The 21776-nt window shown below is 48.0% G+C and overlaps 1 protein-coding gene across 1 annotated transcript; it reads left to right on the top strand.

The window, feature by feature from the left end:
* Positions 1-96: 96 nt before the first annotated feature.
* On the top strand, positions 97-21652 carry DNAAF1 (dynein axonemal assembly factor 1). The gene is made up of 12 exons (XM_045533216.1): positions 97-346; positions 2289-2424; positions 2914-3005; positions 6147-6368; positions 6505-6671; positions 9483-9604; positions 11312-11472; positions 12822-13088; positions 16823-16938; positions 18546-18602; positions 20104-20473; positions 21272-21652. Exons 1-12 carry the CDS (start codon positions 235-237, stop codon positions 21352-21354), a joined length of 1905 nt encoding a protein of 634 aa, XP_045389172.1. The 5' UTR covers positions 97-234; the 3' UTR covers positions 21355-21652.
* The last annotated feature ends 124 nt before the right edge of the window (positions 21653-21776 follow it).

Below are 21776 nucleotides of genomic sequence, written 5' to 3'. Positions count from 1 at the left end.
ACGCGCAGGGGGCGGAGCCGTTACAGGGCCCGTCCCCGGCGCTTTGGCCCGCCCCGAGTGCGCGTGCGCGGCGGTTGCCGTGGCGACTGGGGAAGCATCCTGCTACCAACGGCCCGGGCGCCATTGGCCCGGCGACGAGAGAAAGAGGGGCTTGTCTAGCGGGGTTGGGGGCCGTGGCCACCGCGGAACGGGGCTCCCCGCTGCTGCGGGGTGATCGGCGTCGCAGCAGCCAACATGCACCCCGAGCCCGCGGAGCCCACGGTGGACCCGGCGGCGCAGCAGGAGCCCGGCGTGGAGGAGTCCGCGGGTGACCACGGGAACGCGGGCCAGGGGGGCCGCAAGGAAGGTGCCAGCCGCCGCCCGGGGTGCGGGGGGCGACGGGCAGACCCGGCTGAACGCTCCAGCCTCTTCCCAGCACCACTGCCCAGTCTTCACGGCCAGACAATAAATAACAACAATAACAATAGCAGGCAGCACTTCCTAAGTGGTAGGTGCCGGCGCTCCTCTCCCGGCTCCATGCACATGAGCAAGCGGAGACTTAAAAGGCTGTAAAACTTGCTCCAAGCAGATTACCCCCGGCTGGTCAGTGACAGAACAGAGACTCAGGCCTGGGGAGTCTGACTCCGCAGCCCAGGCCCTTGTCCAACGCACCATTCTCCCCACTCCCAGCTTTGATGCTTTGAATGTACCTGTTTATTGCCCTCACCGTGCAAGAGCAAGGCTTTCGCCCCATGGAGGCTGCATGCTATGTCAGGGCAGGACATCCTGATTGAATTCAAGGCGTCTAGTCCAGTGCCTGACATATGGTAGAGAGACTAAATGAAGAGTTAGCGGCCCTGGGGTCAGTGTGTGACCACCCCACTCACCCAGGTATCAGGGAATGGACTTGAAAGATAGGCGTCAACCTCTGCTCCCACTAGGCTTGGGGCCCTACAGGAACCCTTTTAAGGATTAGATAAAGAAACCAATTGATTTGTGTTTCATGTTTTGAACCCAGTCAGCAAATATATCTTGAGCGTCAGCTGCTCAGGCAAACCCTGTATGAGGAGCTGTGGGGAGTTGGTATTGCCCAGTGCAAAGACACTGGCCTTGGGTTCAGACTGTAGCTCGCCGTAAAGGCTTCATGGCTGTTGCCCCAGAGTTTAATGTCTCTGAGCTTTAGTCTCCTCATCTGTAAGCAGGGATAATTATACAGGGATATAAAGAGATAATTAAAGATATAAGTTTGCAGCGTATAGTGGGCCATTAATAAATGGTAGTACCTTTTGTTAATATAATCAATTATATATATTGAGCACCTATTCTTTATTCCACAAACATTTATCTGGTGCCTCTTGTGGCTGGGTATTGGATGCAGTGAGAACTTGATGAGTTTAAGACACAGCCCCCACACATTTAGTCTTGTTCAGTAGACCACAGGAACACACACACAGGGCGGCAGCCCTTAAAAGTAAGTGCATTCAAATTGGCCAATTTTGATTGATCTTTAAAAAAATTAAGTGGATTTGAATGTGCTCATTTTCTTTTTATCAAAGACACTCCCACCATTTCTGTTTCTTTTCATGTGGTTTTTTTCTTCTGAGAAATTTTTAAAGACAAAAGCACAGAGAACATTATATTAAACACCCATGTATTGCCACCAAGAACAGAAAATTATTAGCATTTTATCATATTTATTTGCAATTTTTTATTAAAGAAATAAAACATTTCACATAAATTTGGTGTTTCTTTTGTCCCTCCCCCCCATTTCTAATCTCATTCCTTTCCTCCCGTGTTCAGAATTTTGCATGGATTCTTTCAATCACTTCTCTGTACATATGTGCCCTTAATGCATAGCATTGGCTTGCATGCTTTTAATTTATATAAATCATATCCTGTGCCTATTATGAAACTTGCTTTTTTCCCTTCGTGTATGTTTCTGAGAATAATCCATATTGATAGAGGTAGTTCTCGTGCATTCTTTTCAAAGGTAGAAGAGTAATCCATTGTTTTATGTAACCAGTCCCTGCGGATGGATATTTGCACTGTTAAGAGTTGTTGGCTTTTACAACCAATGCAGAAACATTGTAACATTGCACACATTTCCTTGCATACCTATACAAGACTTTCTATAGAGACTCTACCTAGAAGTGAAATTTACATAGTCTTAGCTAATGCTTTAAAAAAATGTTACACATTTAAAGAGTGCTGGTGTTCCATACTAAAAGCAGATTTTAACCAAGTTGAAATTGGGGGAATTTTTTTGTACATTCTTGATCTCTATTGATCCAACCTCTTTTATTTTACAGAAATTAATGATCCTAAGGAAATGTGTGTGGGTCCTTCTGACACCTCCTACCAAAGCCAGAGGAAACAGAGTGGGGATAGCGGGTCAGATGGTCACTTAGTGCACCCAAGAGGTGACAGGGAAGATCAGGGCCCCAGGTACGTGGGCATGCTGCCAGTTACTGCACAGTTATGGAGTCATGTCAATGGTGTGATCACCCCCTTGTACAGATAAGGAAATTGAGGCTCGTGGAGATTGAAGAGCCTGCCCAATGTCTGTGAATCATTAAGTGGCAAAGTCAGGATGGCACTGCCTCTGTGGCACAACTAACCACATGCTATTAAACTTTAATGCCAGGGCTGGAGAGAGGAACAGCAGTAGTTCCTGATGACGCTATTAAAAGTATTTTTATTAGAACATACAGTGCAATTTTTAAAAATGCTGAAAGTAATGACGTCCGATGAGTCCCTGAAATCTATACCAAAAAAAAAAAAAAAAAAAGAAGAAGAAGAACTTAAAATAGGTACCAGGCTTATAGGATGTTGTAGAATTTGGGGCAGGAATGGATATGGTGAAGAACTCTTGGAATGTATTTGACAGCTGACAAGCTGAAATAAATTTCTTGTTCATATTTTCCATCTTAACAGAATGACTAAAAGTTTTCTGCAAAAACTCTGCAAGCAGCACAAGCTGTATGTTACCCCGGCATTGAATGATACGCTGTATCTGCACTTTAAAGGTAGGGACCTGGTGGAGGAGAAGCCTCTTGTCAGACAGAAAGGCTCTACATATCTGTGGTACAAACCATTACTTTCAAGGATCATCTGTAATTCTCAGATTAGATTTAAATAGAAATTTCAGAGTTCAGTGGAGATTTATGGAAAAAACAGTGATGTTTCTTTCAAGAAAAAGTCTTGCTTGAGTAGGGTTCATAAAGGGGCCACTAGCTATGGGAATACTTAGGAAGCACATCAGTATCTTTTATTTATGTTTTCTAAGGACTTTTAGTTTTTCAAACCAGAAAGCTGATTTGTAAGTACTCAGGGCATGGGAGGGATATACTGTGAGGACTGAAGACAGGCACAGAGAACAAAGAATGAGGAACTTTGGGTGCCCTTCAGAATGGAGAGGTGTGAACAGGGCTCAGGACTGGGGTCCAGGATCACATGTAGATTTAAGTTCAGGTTCACAGGCAGGGCTGTTCCTAGCAGTGATAAAGAGGGGTGAGAGCTCCCAGTCTGTGCTGAGTTGGGGAAGGCCAACTTGCTTTATCAATCATTTTAGTGTTCATTTACTTATTCAGAAATGCTTCCTGAGAGCTTTCTGTGCGCTGTGCTCAGTGCGGGAAATGCAGAAAGGGATATGGCCAAGATGTCTTTGGTCTCCTGGGGGACTGGGGCAGCCACCGTGAGGACGGTGCTATGCCAGGGAGACAAGCAGAGGGCCCCTGCGGCTCAGAGACCTGCAGGGCTCGGAACAACTCCTGATTGGTCTCCGCGCCTCCACATTCATCCCCTCCAAAGTTGTCCAGAAAGACTCTTTCTCTACAAGGAGTCAGAGAGATAGAAGCACTAGGAGAGAGAGGGGCCTATTGCTGCATCACAAATTACCCTAAAACTTAGTAACTTGAAGCACATTCATGATCTCACAGCTTCTGAGGGCCAGGAACCCAGGAGTGACTAGCTGGGTAGCTGTGGCTCAGCGTCTCTCATGAGGTTGTAGTCAAACCATCAGTCAAGCCTTAATTATCGGAAGGCTTGCCCGGGGTGGAGAATCCACACATGGGCTCTAGGCCTCAGACCCTCACTGGCCGTCGGCCAGAGGCCTCGATTCCTCACCACAAGAGCCTCTCCATGGCACCTGGCTTCCTCAGAGCAAGTTAGCCAGGAAAGAGAGTGAGGCCAAGACAGACGCCCAGTCGTGGAAGGGATGCGTCCTCACACTGCTGGATTCTGTTGGTCTCAGGAGCTTCCCAGTCTTCCTGCATCATTAACACGGCAGCATGAATACCCGGAGATGGCGACACACAACAGACCGTGTGATCACGAGGGCCTCAGGGGAAAGCTCAGAAAAGGAGAGCAGGGCCCACGGGGGCAGACACCTCGGAGTGGTTGGGAACTGAGAGGGCTGGAATGGCATTTAACAACCAGGATGTTATGGGAGACTTAGCCAAGGGCGGTGATGGAAGGATTGAGAGGGGAGGAGTGAAGTGGAGATGTCAAGTTCCTCTCCAAGGTTCCTGGAGACAATAAATGAGTAATGACTAAAAAAAAAAGAAAACAACAGCAAAAAAAAGGAGAGATGGCATGAACGAGCAGATGGAGGTCTTTCCCAGTCAGTTAAGGAAGGAAATAGGGTAGGAGCTGGAGAGAGGACAAGAAGAAAATCCAGAATGTTGGAAACTTGAGGGGACACAACCCAGTTTCTTCAACAAAAAATTGCAGTGGAAGAAGGAGAGACAGAGAGAGAGAGAGACTGACTCTAAGTTAAAAGTGATTTAAGAGATATCAACTAATTACAATGTTTGGACCTTATTTATGTGCTGATTCAGACAAAGAGTTTGGAAAAAAGACAATGAAGAAATGTGAACAATGACTGGCTGTTTGACAACATTAAGGAAGTATTGTTTAGATATCAGAATGGTATTGTAGTTATCTTTAAGACAAAAAGACAGAGTTCTTGTCTTTTAGAGATATTGACTTCAGTATGAAGACCTTGAAGCAACGTGACAAATAGATTTAAAAAATCTATACTATACCTGTGTAACATTATGTTTATAACAAGTTTGGAAGGGGATAAAGAAAAATGAAAACAGGCTGGCTGTTGGCAGGATCATGGGTAAATTTTCTTTTTATTTTGCTCACCATTAATATTAAAATTTTATAATCAAAATTTTTTCAGGCAATAAATAACTTCTAAAAGCTTTGGTAATAGTTGATGAATCATGAATTACACATTTATGATGAGTTACTAAAGGAAACAGAAATGTTTATTTTTTTAACTCTACATTTGCTCATAAAACTGAGGAAGAGAACAAAACAAGGCCCACCGTTGCACCAGCTGTGGGCTTGGCTGGAACCCAGTGCTCATAGTGTTTCTGCACCAGCTCTGTCCTTTCCTTGGCCTTGTTTTCCCCTGAGCTGAATGTGTGTGACCAGGCCAGAGCACATGGCCTCAAGAGGTCCTGAGAATATGTGCCCTGGTAGCCGGGTCACAGTCTGGTTTTATCTGTTCATGGAGACAGGAATTACATGTAAGATCCTAAGTCAGTACGTGGAAGGAGTACATCGGTTTGGCCTAAAAAGGAAGGACATCTCAAAGTCGGGGGGAGGGGAGGAGCCTATAGACTATAGGTGGTATATGTGGGTTTAAGGATTCTTTGATTTATAATTGTTTATAAAGTGAAACTTTGTCTAAAAGCTTGGAATGTTTTAACTTGAGGATGTCTGTTAATCAGAGACAAGCCACAGACATATATGGACACATACTGGACTCAAGTGATGTGTTGAGTGAATTGATGCTCTGCAGATGTGGTGTAAGCTTTGTCTTGCATGGCCTTAGGCCTGTTAATGATTAAGTATCTTATTATTACAAAGAACAACTCCAAAGGGGAGGAAGCGTGACAAGGTGTGTCTGACCTCCCTGCTCCACGTGGCCAGCAGTTCAGCTTTAAGGTTTTTCTGGGGTCCCCTTGGTCAAGAGGGGGTCCATTCCGTCAGCTGGGGAGGGGCTTATGATTTTATTTTCGTTCACAATTTCAACATATGAATTTTGAAGGGACATAGACATTCGGCCCCTAACAGTAGGCAAAACCAAGAGTGGCCATGACCCCCTGCCCCGTATGTGTGTAGGAGCTTTACTGACACCCCCTTCTCACCAGGCTTCGATCGCATCGAGAACTTGGAGGAGTACACAGGGCTGCGCTGTCTGTGGTTGGAGAGCAATGGAATACAGAAAATTGAGAACCTGGAGGCCCAAACCGAACTGCGGTGCCTCTTCTTGCAAGTCAACTTGCTTCATAAGATTGAGAACCTGGAGCCTCTACAGAAATTGGATGCTCTTAACCTCAGCAACAATTACATCAAGACCATCGAAAACCTCTGTAAGGGTGTCCAACATGCAGTCTTTCTATACGCCCTGTTCATCGCTTTCCCCGGGGGAGGTTGTAAAATTTTATATCATGGGTGAAAAGCATTTCTATGCCTTTGTTGTTTACTTCTGCTGACCCCCACTTCCAGCCTGCCTGCCTGTGCTGAACACCCTGCAGATGGCCCACAATCACCTGGAGACGGTGGGCGACATCCAGCATCTGAAGGAGTGCCTGAGCCTCTGTGTCCTTGACCTTTCCCACAACAAGCTGAGTGACCCTGAGATCCTGAGCGTTCTGGAGCACATGCCCGCCCTGGTAAAAACAAAACAGAACAAAAGAGCCCTGGAGGAAACGACTGACACTGTTTTATGTTCATTAAACATCAAGCCCTTTTTTCTTTTTCCTCCTTCCTGCCTTCCTTTCTTCCTTCTTTCACACTTTTTTCTCTTTGTGTTTTTAGCTGTGATAATCTTAAATAACAAATATCATTTTATTTTACTCACAGATATTTCAGTGTGGATCTCTGATAAATAAGGATTTTTTAAAGCATAATCCCAATACTACTATTATATCTAAATTATTATAATGACTACATTTAATACCCAGTCTGTGTTTAGTTTTCCACACTTATCTCAGAAATATGTTTAACAGTGGGTTGTTCAAATCCAAATCACATTCAGATGTTTATATTTGGGTCATTTGTCTCTTGATCTGTAACAGTTGCCCTTCCTTGTTCTCCCTGCCCCGACCCCGTTAGTTGTTCAAAGAAATCAAGTCCTGTGTCTGGTAGTTTCTCACATCCCGGATTTGGCCAATTGTGTCCTCGTGGTGTCATTTAACATGTTCTGCCGTCCCCAGTATTTCTGGTAAAATGGTAAAGGAGCCAGAGGCTTGATTGGACCCAGGTTCGATAGTTCCTTTGAGGTGTGTGGTGTCCTTCCGTTGCATCGTGCCGCAGGGCACGTCATGTCTGCACACCTCTCCTTTTGTCATCTTAAACTGATTGGTGGCTTCAGATGTGGTCAGCCTGATCCAGCCCTTATGAAGTTCCCCATCAGTCCTCCTCCCAGTGATGTGAGCAGTCACTGATGAACATTGCCTGGATGCGTTATTTCATTAGCAGTAGCACAGTGGTCATTTTCTAATTCTCTTATTCCTTTTGCATTTATTAGCTGGAATGCTTCTACAAAGAAATTTCACTTATCAACTAGTGGTTCGTACAGAAAAGGCCAGAACAAATGTTTGGCCCTTTTGTTTATCAATTTTCAGTAAAATGAGTTGAGACCCCCGCAGCCTCTAATGGTGACAATGAAGGCCTTTTCTCTTTCAGTGTCATTATAAACTCACACGTATATAAAGACAGTATTTGGTATGACGTAACCCATGCTGTCATTTTAATTTTTGATGTTCAAATTTTCCTGGCCTTTGGCCTTATGAACCCCTCCAGGTTGGTTCCAATATCCTTTGGACTCAGCTCTAGTAGCCTTTTATGGCTTCCTTGCTTTTTAGCGTGTATGTATTGTCATGTATACTAGGAAAAAATATTAAAACTAGCACACAAAACCCTTGAGTTCACTGTATACTGCTTAGGGTATGGGTAAGGGAAAAAGTGAGTCAGTTGAAAGAAAAATAATAAGCAAATCATATTAACAGTTCAGGAACAATCTGTAGCATGGACTATTAAGAAGGACTAGTTTAGAATTGCCAGCACTTGGTGAGAACATCAAGCTATATTATATCATAATCCTTTTTTTGTTTTGTTTTGTTTTGCTAGGACTGCCATAAGTACTGCAGGCTGGGTGGCTTAAACAACAGAAATTTATTTTCTTATAATTCTGGAGGCTAGAAGTCCAAGATCAAGGTGTCGGTAGGGTTGGTTTCTCCTGAGGCTTCTCTCTGTGGCTTGTAGATGGCTACCTTCTTTCTGTGTCCTCACGTGGTCATCCCTCTGTGCTGTATGTTGTCTGTGTCCTACTCTGTGCTTATAAGGATACCAGCTGGATTGGATTAGGGCACACCCTAATGAACTCATTCTAACTTAATCACCCCTTTAAGGGTCTGATCTCTAAATACGGTCACACTCTGAGGTGCTGGTGGTTAGGACTTTCACATGTGAATTCTGAGGGGGACACAATTCAGCCCCTAACAAAGGCAGTTGTTTTGTGATTGCTTTTAAATTCTCCTGCCCCTGGGGCATACTGCTCCCACCACCCCACTGCCTGCAGGATAAGTTACTTGAAAATATACCGAGAATGGTGGAGATGGCATGCAGGCGAAGTCTGGGAAATGCTATCTAACTAGTTTAAAATATATTTGTCTTCTGCATCATCAAAAATCACTTTAGATATGAAAACTATTTAATCGGTTTGGGCAAACAGATTTCAAAATGGTTCACCACGTGTAGCCTTAACCATTCACCTTCTTTGAATTTCTTAAGGCAAGAGAGGAGGTGGTAGTACTTAAAGTGGGGGGTGGGTGGAAGGCCGGCATTGCAGAACCCCTTCCTCTGTCCTGGCCCTAACTGACTTGGAGGAGATCTGTGATCCACCCGCCCCAACCCCCTCCACGCAAGGGCCCTCCCTCCTGGCAGCTCTCCTGGAGATCACTGCCTGTGTTTTCCCTTAGTCACTGCTGCCTGTCCGCCTAGCCGCCGTGTGTTTTCTTAAAATGGGTCCTGGCTGGGAAGGAAAGAAAATGATCAATTACACTGAGATTAATTTCAGTTAAAGAGATTGGGTAGCAAAACTAATATAATCAACTGCACTTGGAAAAGGCCTCAGGAAATGTTTTCCAATATCTGTTCTGGAAGGACAAGGAGGTCTCAGATCTGAAGTTCAAGAAGAAAGGGCTGCTCAGTTATCTGTATAGTTCTGATGTCACAAGAGCGGTGAAAACCTTCTGATTTCTCTGATCGAGTCACCAGCACATGATATCGGTCGGCACTTCCCTTTTGCTCAAGAAAATCAATTTTGGGAACACTTATTCTGTTTTTAGGGATTGAAGAGTTGCCCAATTAAAAAAAGAAAATCAATTTTATGTACTTATTCTTAGTGCACAGCACATATAAAATCATTTAGTCACATCTTTTTTAGTAATTGGTTTGGTTCTCTGCTTGTCTTCTTACAGCGTGTACTGAATTTGATGGGAAACCCGGTTATTAGGCACATTCCTAATTATCGAAGGACAGTCACTATTCGGCTAAAACACTTAACATACCTGGATGACAGACCGGTTTTTCCAAAGGACAGGTAAGAAGAGAAAAGCCTTTTGATTGTGTTTTACCATTTAATGGTTGAGCATGCTTAATGTTAAACTTTTAAAATTTCTGATTTTTGAGCAACCCCCGGCACACTGATCTTGTCACTGTCTCCATGGTTTTGCCTTTTCCAGAATGTCATATAGTTGGAATCATACAGTCTATAGCCTCTTCAGACTGGCTTCTTTCGCTGGGCGATGAATTTAACCTTCTTCCATGACTTTTTGTGGCTTGATAGCTTGTTTCTTTCTATTGTCGAATAATTTTCTATTGTGTTCATGTACTGGAGTTTATCAGTTACCTACTGAAAGATATCTTGATTGCTCCCAGTTTTGCCAGTGGGGATAAAACTGCTATAAACATCCATGTGCAGGTTTTTGTGTGGACGTAAGTTTTCAGGTCCTCCGGGCAAATGCTTAGGAGCACAGTGGCCGGACTGTACGGTAAGAGTGTGTTTGGTTCTGTAAGGAGCGGCCAGGCTGTCTTCCAGAGTGGCTGTGCCGTCTTGCATTCCTGCCAGCAGCAAGCGAGCGCTCCTGCTGCTCCATGCCCTTGTCAGTGTTTGGTGGCGTCAGCGTTCTGGACCTTAACCATTCTAATAGGCGTTTAATGTCATCTTGTTTTAATTTGTAGTTGCCTGATGACATAGGATATTGAATATCTTTTCACATGCTCATTTGCCATCTGTGTATGTTTTTTCGGTGATGTGTCCAGCTCTTTTGCCCAATTTTTTATTGGGTAGTTTGTTTCCTTATCTTTGAGAGTTTCCTTTTTTTTGTTTTTTTAAGGCAGAATCTTGCTCTGCCCAGGCTAGAGTGCCATGGCGTCAGCCTAGCTCACAGCAACCTCAAACTCCTGGGCTTAAGCGATCCTCCTGCCTGAGCCTCCTGAGTAGCTGGGACTACAGGTGTGCATCACCATGCCCAGCTAATTTTTTCTATATATATTTTTAGTTGGCCAGATAATTTCTTTCTATTTTTAGTAGAGACGGGGGTCTCACTCTTGCTGAGGCTGGTCTCGAACTCCTGACCTCAAGCGATCCTCCCGCCTTGGCCTCCCAGAGTGCTAGGATTACAGGTGTGAGCCACCACGCCCAGCCTATCTTTGAGTTTTGAATGCTTCTTTGTATGTTTTGAATACAAGCCCTTTGTCAGTTGTCCAGTTATCTTTTTGGCCAATATTTTCTCCTGGTCTGTGGCTTGTCTTTTCATTCTATTAACCTTTGCTCATTTTTAAATTGTATTGTCTTTTTATTTATGAGTTGTAAGAGTTGTTTATATTTTCTAGGTGCAAGTACCTTATCAGACATATGATTTCCAAGTATCTTCTCACATACTGTGGGTTGTCTTTTTACTTTATTTATGGTATTTTTTTGTATTACGAAAATTTTAAATTTTGATGGAGTCCAATTTCTCCATTTTTCTCTTTTCACTTGTGCTTTTGGTACCATATCTAAGAAGGCTTTGCAGACCATTGGACTTTAAAGACTAAAGTGTACACATGTTGATTTTCATCCTTGCAGCTACGTGTCTTATGTGCCCTTGGTTTTGAATCGGAAGAAAATGACCAAGTTTGGTCAGATGGCGTATGTTTGGAATTTGCTTTTAACTTGTAAAAATTCATACCTCCCCTGTTTTTTTTTTTTTTTTCTTCCTCCCCTCCCCCTTCCCCTGTTTTTGTTTCTTTATTTTTTAACCAGGGCTTGTGCGGAGGCCTGGGCTAGGGGAGGGTACGCCGCTGAGAAGGAGGAGAGACAGCAGTGGGACAGCAGAGAGCGGAAGAAGATCGCGGACAGCATTGAGGCCTTGGCGCTGATCAAGCGGCGGGAGGAGGAGAGAAGGCAGGGGAGCCGAGAGGCAGGTAGGCGCTCCGCATGGAACACATGGCCCAGTCCCTATAGGATAGGCAAGTCCCGGCTGTCACACTCATAGTCTGTCCTCTCGGGGATTTTTTTAAAACCACGTATTCGCACACTTGCAGATCCGTCTGCAGTTGGCCTCACCCAGTTGGCCTCACCCACCTGCCAGGGCCAGTGTGAAACTCTTAACGGTTATGTGTAGTTCCAAACCACTTTTATGGATTGAAACACAATTGGTTAAAATAGTCTCTATTTTTCAAAATAAATGATGTATTGGTTTTCTATGGATGCTGTAAAGTAAGAGAAAACAAATAGTTTTGTTTTTATCTACTATACCCCCAGCACTCGACATACTTCTGGTCACCACGATGTGCAGGTTTTTCCCACACCAGCCAGTTCTCCAACACCAGCTCCGTGTGCCACAGTTCGATTCCATACCCGGTGGAAGAGCCAGGCTCTGCATGTGTGTTTTAAAATAATATTTATTGCTTTTCACCTAATTACAAATTATGAATGCACTACGTGTAGAAAACAGGGAAAAGCACAAGTAATACTATAATCGCAGCGAGAATCACTCAATATCTTGGTGTGTATATTTCCTGGCTTTTCCTCATATATGCAACACATATATTTGCATATAAAAATGACATTAATTATATTGCTTTCTGCCTACTATTTTGATTTAGCATATTACAACTAGTTCCATAAAACATTTTCTTATATTTAATAGTATATATATATTTTCTTTTCCCAACTTTTTATTTTGAAATTTTTTAAATTTTCAGAAAAGCTGAGAGAATCATAAAATGAATGGCTGTATTGTGTCCATCTAGATTCAATGGTCCTTAACATTTCACCACACATTTGCCACACACACACACACACACACATACACACACATACACACACACATACATACACATACACACATATACACATGCATGCACATACATACACACACTTACACACATACACACATACATATACACATACATACATACATACACACACAAACACACACTTATACACACATACACACACACACACACACACACACACACACGCGCGCGCGCGCCTTTTTCCAGAACCATTTGGGAGCAAAAGTGGACATCGAGGCCCCTAAGCCCCAAACACCTCAGTGCGTCCCCTGAGAGCATCCTGCATTATGTCTTCTTGACGGCTGTGCCCTTCCCGTCCCATTAAACAGGTGTGCGTGCTCGGCCTCCACCCAGGACGCGTCTTTAACTGCGCCCCAAGACCTTGTGTGCCGTGTGCCCCTGACAGACGGACGCACAGACACCCCTGTTCTCCCAGATGTCTCTAAGTTCACCTTTGGGTTTCCTTTGTTTAGGGGCGATGCCACCGCCCAACGACAGGGAGAACTCGCCTGGCAGCGGGGACAGCAAGGACGAGCCTCCCGGGGATGGCGAAATGAGGCAGAAAATGGAGCTGTTTGTTCAGGAAAGCTTCGAGGCCAAGGACGAGCTGTTCCCAGACACGCCCCGCGGAGAAGATGGGCTGCCCCCAGAGGTCAACGGGGAGACTGAAGAGCAGGAGCCGGAAGGGACCGTCCCAGCCGAGGCCCTGCCACCGCCACCCCTGGCAGCTGCCCGGGAAGGTAATGCAGGCGCAGACGCACGCACAGGTGCGGCGGGCACGGGGCGTCTCCCCCAGGGAACCCCGCCTCGGCATCAGGAGTCTGTGAGCCCCGGTCTGAGTGTCACTTCTCCCTGGCAGCCATTTCTGGAAGACAGTTCACAGGGCGTCTCCTTGTCTAGAACAGCGCTGCCCAATAAGAACGGGAAGGGAGCCATTACTAGATTTTCTAGTAGCCCCATCCAAAGCAGTAAAAAGGAGCCAGTAAAACTGTTAACAATATATGTTGTTTAACCCAGTACATCTAAAATATAATCACTTCAACATGGAATCAACATGAAAATTGTTCATATTTTACGTTTTTTTGCACTGCCAACAAAGCCCGGCGTGTATTTGACACGTACGGCACGTCTCAATTTGCACGCTGGCTTTTCACTGGTTAAAGGGAGGTGGAGTCCTACCAAAACAAGCAAACCGTTTTATACTGCTTCAGTTTTAAAATTTAAACTTAATTAAAAGTAAAAACAGTCAAATAAAAAATTCATACTGGCCACATTTTGAGTGCTCAGTGGCTACACGTGGCCGTGGCTACCACAGTGGATGGCGCTGATCTAGAAGAAGGAAACCCCTTGGCAGATCCCAGCCCAGTTACCCGGGTTCTGCCCACCAACACACGAGCCCAGGACTCCCCAGAAAGCCGCCGCCACGGCTGTGGGATGGCTGGGGTGAGCCAGACCTGCAGCACCCCCAGTCTGTGGGGCCTCGGGACATGGGGAACATTCTGGGCTCCAGCCTGAGCGGGATTTGAGGTCTGTGTGGGCAGTTCGGCTAGTCTAGCCCAGAAGGAAGGTCCCCACGGTGTGGGAGAGACCCAGAAGTGACGCTGCCCTCCAGACAGCGACAGAGGCCAGCCACGGAGCAAGGGCCACGCCCCAGGGCGCGAGGCCGGGTGAGTTACCGTCCCTGCTGCGGGACCTGGACCATCCTCAACGATGCACCCAAGGGAGCCCTACTTAAATTCCTCACTTCAAAACCACCCTGGCCCCACCCACACATATTTAGTGCTGTTTCATTAATTTGTATTTGTTATCTACCTCCCTTATGTTCAGTAACATCTGCAAAATCTCTAGCCGAGGGTGTTTTACAAAACGTATGTGGGAAATAAAAGCGCACACTTGGAAGGGGCCATAGGGTGACCTTGCGTGGTGCTGACGTCCACCTGACCCCACGTCGGGAGCTCAGCAACGGCGATTTCTCCGGTGCTGGGACCCGAGGGTCTCCCAGGGGTTCTGAGCCAGGTGAGGCAGAGGCGGAGGAAGGGAAGAAGGGAAGGAACAAGGAAGGGAAAAACGAGCAGCATGCATGGAGGCCTCGAGTCTTCAAACAGAGAGAACCACTCTCAGGGAGACTCGGGGGGGACACACTCCCCGCCCCCTCTGGTGCTCTGCTCCCACCTTTGCAGGGGGTGGCCACAGCTCTTCTTCCACTTTGACATGAGACGGGGGCTCAAATGTCTTTCTGAGAAGTGTGACCTGTTTTGATCTAATTTTTCCTTATGAAATGTTGAGTGCCGCTTTCCATAGCTCCTGGCTCCGTTGTGCTGGGTGGGATCAAACCTCGGGAGCCTTGACCGTTCCTTGGCTCCTGAAGGAAAATTCTTACTCACCCAGGGTCATGTTTACCCGAAAGCTTCCCCAGATGGAGAAGTTACAGGCATTATTATTTAAAGGGTGCGAGGTTTCTGTTTTAAGCATACGGGGGAAGTGCTATCTTCCTGACTGTGAACTTAGGTGTCATCACACATGGATTTTGCAAAGATCAAGATACAAGGTTTTCCCTGCACAGTCACTCCCTCTCCTGTAAGTGTTTTCCTTTGAAACCGCACCTGGCCTGGCAGCGGTTTGTCCGCGAGAAACAGGCCTTCGCCTCGCTGAACAGACACGGGGCGAGTTAGGCGGGCAGTGGGGCAGGAGGAGACACACGCACAGGCCCCTGCGAGGTAGATGCTACCACCATCACCCCATTTTATGGAGCTGAAAACTGAGGCTCAGCGAGGTGAAGAAACGTGCTCCAGACCGCAGAGCAAGCGAACCTGGTGTGACTCGGGCGCCAGCTCCCCAGCGTCTGCCCTTCTTCATCCTCGCCGCGGCCTCTCCTCCCCACCGTCTCCCTCGCCTGCACCTGCGCTGTCTGTCGGGCAGGAGGTCCGTCCTCCACCCCTGCTCTTCCGTGACTCGGCCCCAGGAAAGGCAAATCTAAGTAGAAAACCATCCGTTTACAACGTCACTTTTCACCTTTCTTGCATCAACCAGTCCTTCCTCGGGAGTGATCAGGCCTTAGCGAGGATGACGAGGAAGGAGGCTCAGGTGAAGGCAGGGGCCAGGGATGGCCGCCTGCGGGCAGGGTCAGATTCGGCGGACACCCGCCCCCACCCCGCTCTGCCGCTTACACGCGAGGGGGGCGGGGAAGGGGGGTAGAAGCTGTACGTGAGTCCCAGGCTGGAGATGCCATACACTTCTCCTCTCTCTAACCACATCTCGCTCTGGAAGAGCTTTAGCGTCTATCTAGTGGTCCCCAGACGGTCTGCAGGATGCTGCCAGCATTTTACTGAAACGCACTGCGCACAGTGTGGTTTCTGGATGGACCCCGAGGTCAAACCCAAGTCCAACCCCTTCAGTAGCTGAATGACCTCAGGCAAACCACAGAACCCCTCTGAGCCTGTTTGTGCCTCTGTGACATGGAAACAGTCCCCAGGCCATTGATCCAGTGAAATCAGCCAAGCACCCAGTGATGGTCAGTCTCTTCCCTGCTGCACCTTTTCCCCCAAACAAAACAAAGCCCAGACGGCTAGGCTTCGGTAAAGTGGAAAAAACAGACTCAGCAGCAGCCTTGACCTTGGCTCCTTGGCTGGGAAAGTTGGAGACAGAAGAAAAGTGGGCGTGAGAGCCATCGCAATTACAAGCCGGGAGTTTGAGAAGCCACCGGGCGTCCAAGTGGAGGGGACCAGAGACAGTCGGGCCGCGGAGTGAGAGTCAGGAGGGCCGGAGGCAGAGATGGCCTGTGCCAGATTCCTTGTCTCATCCCCAAGGGGTGCCCAGGTGTGGCTCTGAGTCTCAGGTGGACACACTGGACCTATGGATAAAGATGAGAGGTGGCCCATTAATCTCTAACAAAATCAAAGCCATGAGACCAAAGAGAAATCGGAGCTCAGGACCCTAGGACACAGCCTTGGGGACCTTGCAGAGTAAGGGCCTGGTGGAGGAAGGGCCCCATGGCGGTCCCACATTCCCCAGGAGACCTGGCAACTATGATGTTGCACAAGGGGCCTGTGCCCTGGCTGGGGACAGGCGCCCAGGCTGGCGGGGGTCCACCCCTCCCTGGGCAGGGCCGGAAAGCTTACCCCACTCATCTCTCGAGCCCACCCTCATCAGTGTCTTCTTGCCTCTGTCCTGCCGCCGTTCCCAGGGCGCCTGCTGCTTCTGCGCAGGTCTCTGGCTGGTGCTTTTGTCGCACTGGATTGGCCTCCAGATTGCAGAAAGGGGCAGCCTTGCCGTTCCTTTCCTTTTCCTAGTTGACAGAAGCCTGTCCTGAGCTGTGGATGCTGGTGGCTTCTGTCACGGGGGCTGGCCTTTGGGACCTGAGGAGGGTTTTTGGCCTTCGCCTGCCCTTGGGATCCATCTTCCCCTTGGGCTTGTGCATCTGACACTGCGTGTCAGACTCACTCCAAGATGAATAACTTTTTGTTTTGTTCCTCAGAATCGACTCCCCAGCTTGTGGCCACTGAGGGCGTAGCGGTTACTGAACTCGATGGAGCTGACACTGAAGACTCAGAAACCGTGAAACCGGAGACAAAGGAGACGTTCTTCATCGATGTATGTGGAGTGTTTACCCTTGGAGATTATATCAGTTTTACAGTCGGTAAAACAGGTTATCAGTTACAAACCTTTGAAATCCGCAGGACCCAAAGTGTGGTGCTTGGGCCAGAGGGTGGGGAGCAGGTTAGAAATGCAGAACCCCAGCCCCCCCTAGACCTGCTGGTCAGAGTCTGCACTCTGTAACATCTGCCCAGGGGATTTGTGCGTGCACACATTCAAGTTTGGGAAGCACTGGCCCAATGGCTCCCTTTGCACTATGTCTAACCAACACTGATTTGTTTTCACCGAGTAAGTTACAGTGCAAAGCAATTCTGCCCAGCTCACCTTCGCCAAATTATTGTATCATCGCAGCCTCTCAGTCCTCCTAGGACACTGCCCAGAAAGCAGCCCACGCTGTCACTGGCCTGCTGGCTTGTGAAGGTGTGACTGTCCCCTCGGGCCTGTTCAGTGAATGTTTGATCACAGCCTTGCATGTCACTCCCTGAAGCTCTTCCTGTTTCGACTACAGTCTTAAATGCATTGGCCCACAGGCCCGGCACCATGGGAGCCCACATTTTGCCACACACCCCCAGGAACTTTACTTTGATGGGGCAAGAGTGGGACGGGTGTTTCTCAGCACCTTTGACCCCATGCCTAGTGGACAGTGGGTGTCACTTTCTTGCTGGTTGTGTGCAGCTTTGCTGCTCCTGCCAGCTTTCTTGTTAACTTCTAATTTCACCTGACTCAGTAAGAGTTAAAGTGATCACAGTCAATATTCACAGTGGCTTTCTAGTTTTTTGGACCTATGTATAAGAAACACATTTGGGCAATTTATCTCTAACATTTGAGAACTGACTGCATGTAGAACCACAACACTAAGAGCTAATATTTATTGACTTCCCTACTGTACGCATGACACTGTTCTAAGCACAACTTGTATTGACTGATTTAGCCCTTTCAATAACTCTAAGAGGTGCATACTGTTACATCCCAATTTTACAGATGAGGAAATCGAGAAACAGAGAGGTTAAGCACCTTACCCAAAGCAACACAGCTAGGAAATTGTGGCGTGGGAATAACCCAGGCAATGTGGCTCCAGAGTTCACCCATTTAACCTCCCACTGTCTGCCTCCCCCACATACTGATTGCTACAGATAAAGATGCCAAACAAACATAAAACCCCACAGTACAAAACATTAAAGTCCTACCCGTTTTGGAGGGGTACAAAATATATTACTTCCGTACCACACAGAGTTCTGGCATGAATTTGTACAGAGGTACATTTGGCTGGGTCCCATTGTTTTCTCCAGATGAACTGGCTGTGTCTCTAACAGTGGAGAAAAGATGTGGACGTTCTTTAAACATGTCACAGCTTGCAAAGTCTCACTTTCATTAGATCAGACACTTGGAGTGGCAGTTTGGTGTGTGTGTGTGGGGGGGTTCCCTTTGCGGGGGAGTGGGTAGAGGAGTCCTTGAGTGATTTGGGTAATTACTCATTTCTCCTCTAACTTGGCTTGTATGTAACTGGGCTTTAATGTACTGTACACGTTGGCATTTATCTTGCCTATGGAACGTTCAGAGTGTGTGTGCCTCCCTGGTGACATACGGCTCATTTGCTCTTTCAGGACCTACCTGACCTGGAAGATGTTGATACAGGCGAATCTTTGGACGATCAGTTTAAGGTTATCAGTACACATTTTTCCCACAATCAACTTAATTCCACTTTCTTTCTTTTCTTTTTTTTTTTTTTTTTTGAGACAGAGTGTCACTTTGTTGCCCTGGCTAGAGTGAGTGCCATGGTGTCAGCCTAGCTCACAGCAACCTCAAACTCCTGGGCTTAAGCCATCCTACTGCCTCAGCCTCCCCAGTAGCTGGGACTACAGGCATGCACCACCATGCCTGGCTAATTTTTTTTCTATATATATTTTAGTTGGCCAGATAATTTCTTTCTATTTTTAGTAGAGACGGGGTCTCGCTCTTGCTCAGGCTGGTCTCGAACTCCTGACCTCGAGCGATCCTCCCGCCTCGGCCTCCCAGAGTGCTAGGATTACAGGCGTGAGCCACCACGCCCGGCCTTAATTCCACTTTCATTCTTGTCACTTACAAAGTACATCTCCTGAACTTGAAAGTAAAATACTCTTTGTGATTAAAGCATCACACAACTCCATATTTTCACCTTGCCAAAGGAGATGTAGCTATTTGTTCTTGCTCACTTCTTTAAGGTTTTATTTGGTTAGAAACAGAGTCTCACTCTGTCACCCAGGCTGGAGTGTGGTGGTACGATCATAGCTCACTGCAGCCTGGAACTCCTGGGCTCAAGCGATCCTCTTGCCTCAGTCTCCTGAGTAGCTAGGCCTGCAGCTAATTTTTTAAATCTTTTCTAAAGACGGGGTCTTGCTAAGTTGCCCAGGCTGGTCTCGAACTCCTCACCTCAAGTGATCCTCCTGCCTTAGGCTGCCAAAGTGCTGGGATTCCAGGCATAAGCTACCATGCCACTTTAAGTTTTTATGACTAACCACTTGGGTTTTCTTGAGCACACATTTTTATTGCTGGTTTGTAATAACTGACTACTGTGCCTGGTGGCCTGAACCCATTTTTCTGTCCCTGTGATGTATTTGTATGTTACTCCTATGAATATCTGGTTGAACATAGCTACACATAGACAGAGGCAAGCAGAGAGAGAAGGGAGGCAGCAAGGGGAATCCTCCCAATGACCTGGCCCTCCCCCTCAGGCGTTACTCAGAGCCCATAGATGTCAGGCCTGTGCCCCAAGGGAGAAGGAAGCATTAGACATAATCTCTGCCCACGAGCTTTCATGAAACAAAGGAAGTTGCCGTGGGTGGAAGGATATCCAAGGAGCTAAGTCCCAGAGAGTTTGCGCACAAAGCTGAGGCCAGGGCCTTGCCAGCCAGAGGCCAAGGCTCCGAGGGGAGCTCATTCAGGTACCGGAGGGTGTCGCTCAGTAGCGGGTGGGGAAGCGCAGCGTGGACATGGCAGAGGGTTGGAAAGCAGTGTAGACGCTGGCTGCACAGCTCAGCGGACACAGCTAGCCAAGGGTGTCTGTCCCACGGCCTGACTTTTAAATGGCAGAGTCCTATGTTCCCTCGGGTTTTTGTAGAGTGCATCTTAGAGCGGCTCTACCGTGAAAACAGAAATGTTCAAACACATCTCTTTTTTTAATAGAAAATGTGCTTTCCGAAGATTGAGGCCATCTCGAGCTTGAGTGACGACAGTGACCCTGAACTGGACTACACGTCACTCCCCGTGCTGGAAAACACGTCCACAGACGCCCTTTCAAATATATTTGCTGTCTCGAAAGACATCTCAAAGGCGGCTCAGGGGCCCTTCACAGACATATTTAAAATAGAGGCAAAGAGGGACGTGGAAACTCAAACACAAGACACCAAGTCCCCGAGACCACTGATTGAGGAGCTCAGTGACGAGGACCCCTCAGGCCAACCATCGACATCCGCTACCTGCTGCAAAGGAGATGCTGCGTCACTCCCTTCCAGTGGAGACGAGGACACTGGGCTCCCCGAAGCCTCTGCACCAGGTGAGCCCAAGGGGCCGAGGCCTCAGTGTAGGAATGAACTGCTGACTCCCCACCCGGGGGAGGCGGGTGGGACCCCCGCCTGAGCCTCTGCCGCAGCACCACGCGATCCTTGCAGACCTGCTCCCGAGTGCACGGCTCGGAAGCTGCCCCTTGCCGGGTGCCAGCCTGGGCTGAGAAGCCGCCCTTCTTGGGGACAGAGTCTGGCTTGTGCGGAGACCACCCGGCCCCTGTGGTCAGGCAGATCCAGCAGTTTGGGTCCAGTAGCCCTGGGGGGGCCGCTGAGGAACCTGCATTCCCACGCCTCCTCACCATGCCCGGCCCTCGGCCTTTCTAGACCACGGTTTGTAAGGGTGGGGGGGGGGGACGATGACACCCTGGTTGAGGAGTGTGGGGCCAGTGAGGGTGACAGTTGCTCCACGTGAAGGTCTGGGCCAGGTGAACCCTGCGCACGCCCTGGATGCCTTCGTGGCAGGGGCAGCGTCCAGAGGCCTGGCTGGCAGGACACGTAAAGCCACGCTGGACGCCAGGGGAGCCTGGGGGACATGGTTTGTGGGGAAGCTGGTCAGTGCGCACTGAGAACAAGGTCGCCAAAGTGCTTGTGTTCAGCACTGGCGTTCAGATGTTGTTGCCCCGGTGAGGGAGGGTAGAGCCGGGACAGCGCCCACTCACCAACACTAACGGGTCGCCAGGCTCTCTGTGACACAGCTTCACGGCTGAGGCGAGGCCTGCACGCAGGAAGCAGCGGAGGGTGGGCTGCACTTCCGGGAACGCTGAATGGCCTTCTCTTTGACTCTTTAGGAAACAGCACCGAACAGAATGAAGCGCATTCGGAGCCTGGGGTGGGGGTGAGCCAGGAGGACACTGAGTTTGGCTTGGACTGAACCCCAAGGCGGCCCCTCTGCCCCTGGACTAACAGTGACAGGGAGCGGGCGCAGGTCACCCCTTCGGCTGGCTCTCCTGCGTCCTGAGCGTGGCAGTGACTGGAGAGCGCCCTCCGGGGCCTTCACCGGACACCTGCCCAAGCCACCTGCTCACCCCTTCTCCCCCAGAGTCCGCACGTGAGGGGCCACACTGCGTTCCTCGTATCCAGCGTGTCACACCACTTCCCCCATTATTTGTAGCATAAGTAGCATAATTATAAATGTCTCTTTTTGAGCATGATAAACATGTTGACATCCATCCGTGTGAGTCAGTGTGTTACTGGACTGTCTAATACGTGTGAGAGCCGGGTGCGCTTCTTTCCCTCATCCACCCTACGGCCATTTCTCTCTTAACGTGGGTAGACCTAGATCAGATCCTGGTC

This window comes from Lemur catta, chromosome 20 (genome assembly GCF_020740605.2).
Source record: "Lemur catta isolate mLemCat1 chromosome 20, mLemCat1.pri, whole genome shotgun sequence".
Taxonomy (NCBI): domain Eukaryota; kingdom Metazoa; phylum Chordata; class Mammalia; order Primates; family Lemuridae; genus Lemur; species Lemur catta.
The sequence above is the reverse complement of the archived record's forward strand: the minus strand, read 5'-3'. Positions and strand labels throughout refer to the sequence as shown.

What these genes read in the sequence shown, in the direction of transcription:
- DNAAF1 (XM_045533216.1), top strand. Translation starts at nt 235, where the DNA reads ATGCACCCCGAGCCCGCGGAGCCCACGGTGGACCCGGCGGCGCAGCAG. An exon ending in CCTGGCAGCTGCCCGGGAAG is followed by an intron (nt 13,089 to 16,822) that starts GTAATGCAGGCG and finishes TTTGTTCCTCAG; the next exon opens with AATCGACTCCCCAGCTTGTG. An exon ending in CTTTGGACGATCAGTTTAAG is followed by an intron (nt 18,603 to 20,103) that starts GTTATCAGTACA and finishes TTTTTTTAATAG; the next exon opens with AAAATGTGCTTTCCGAAGAT.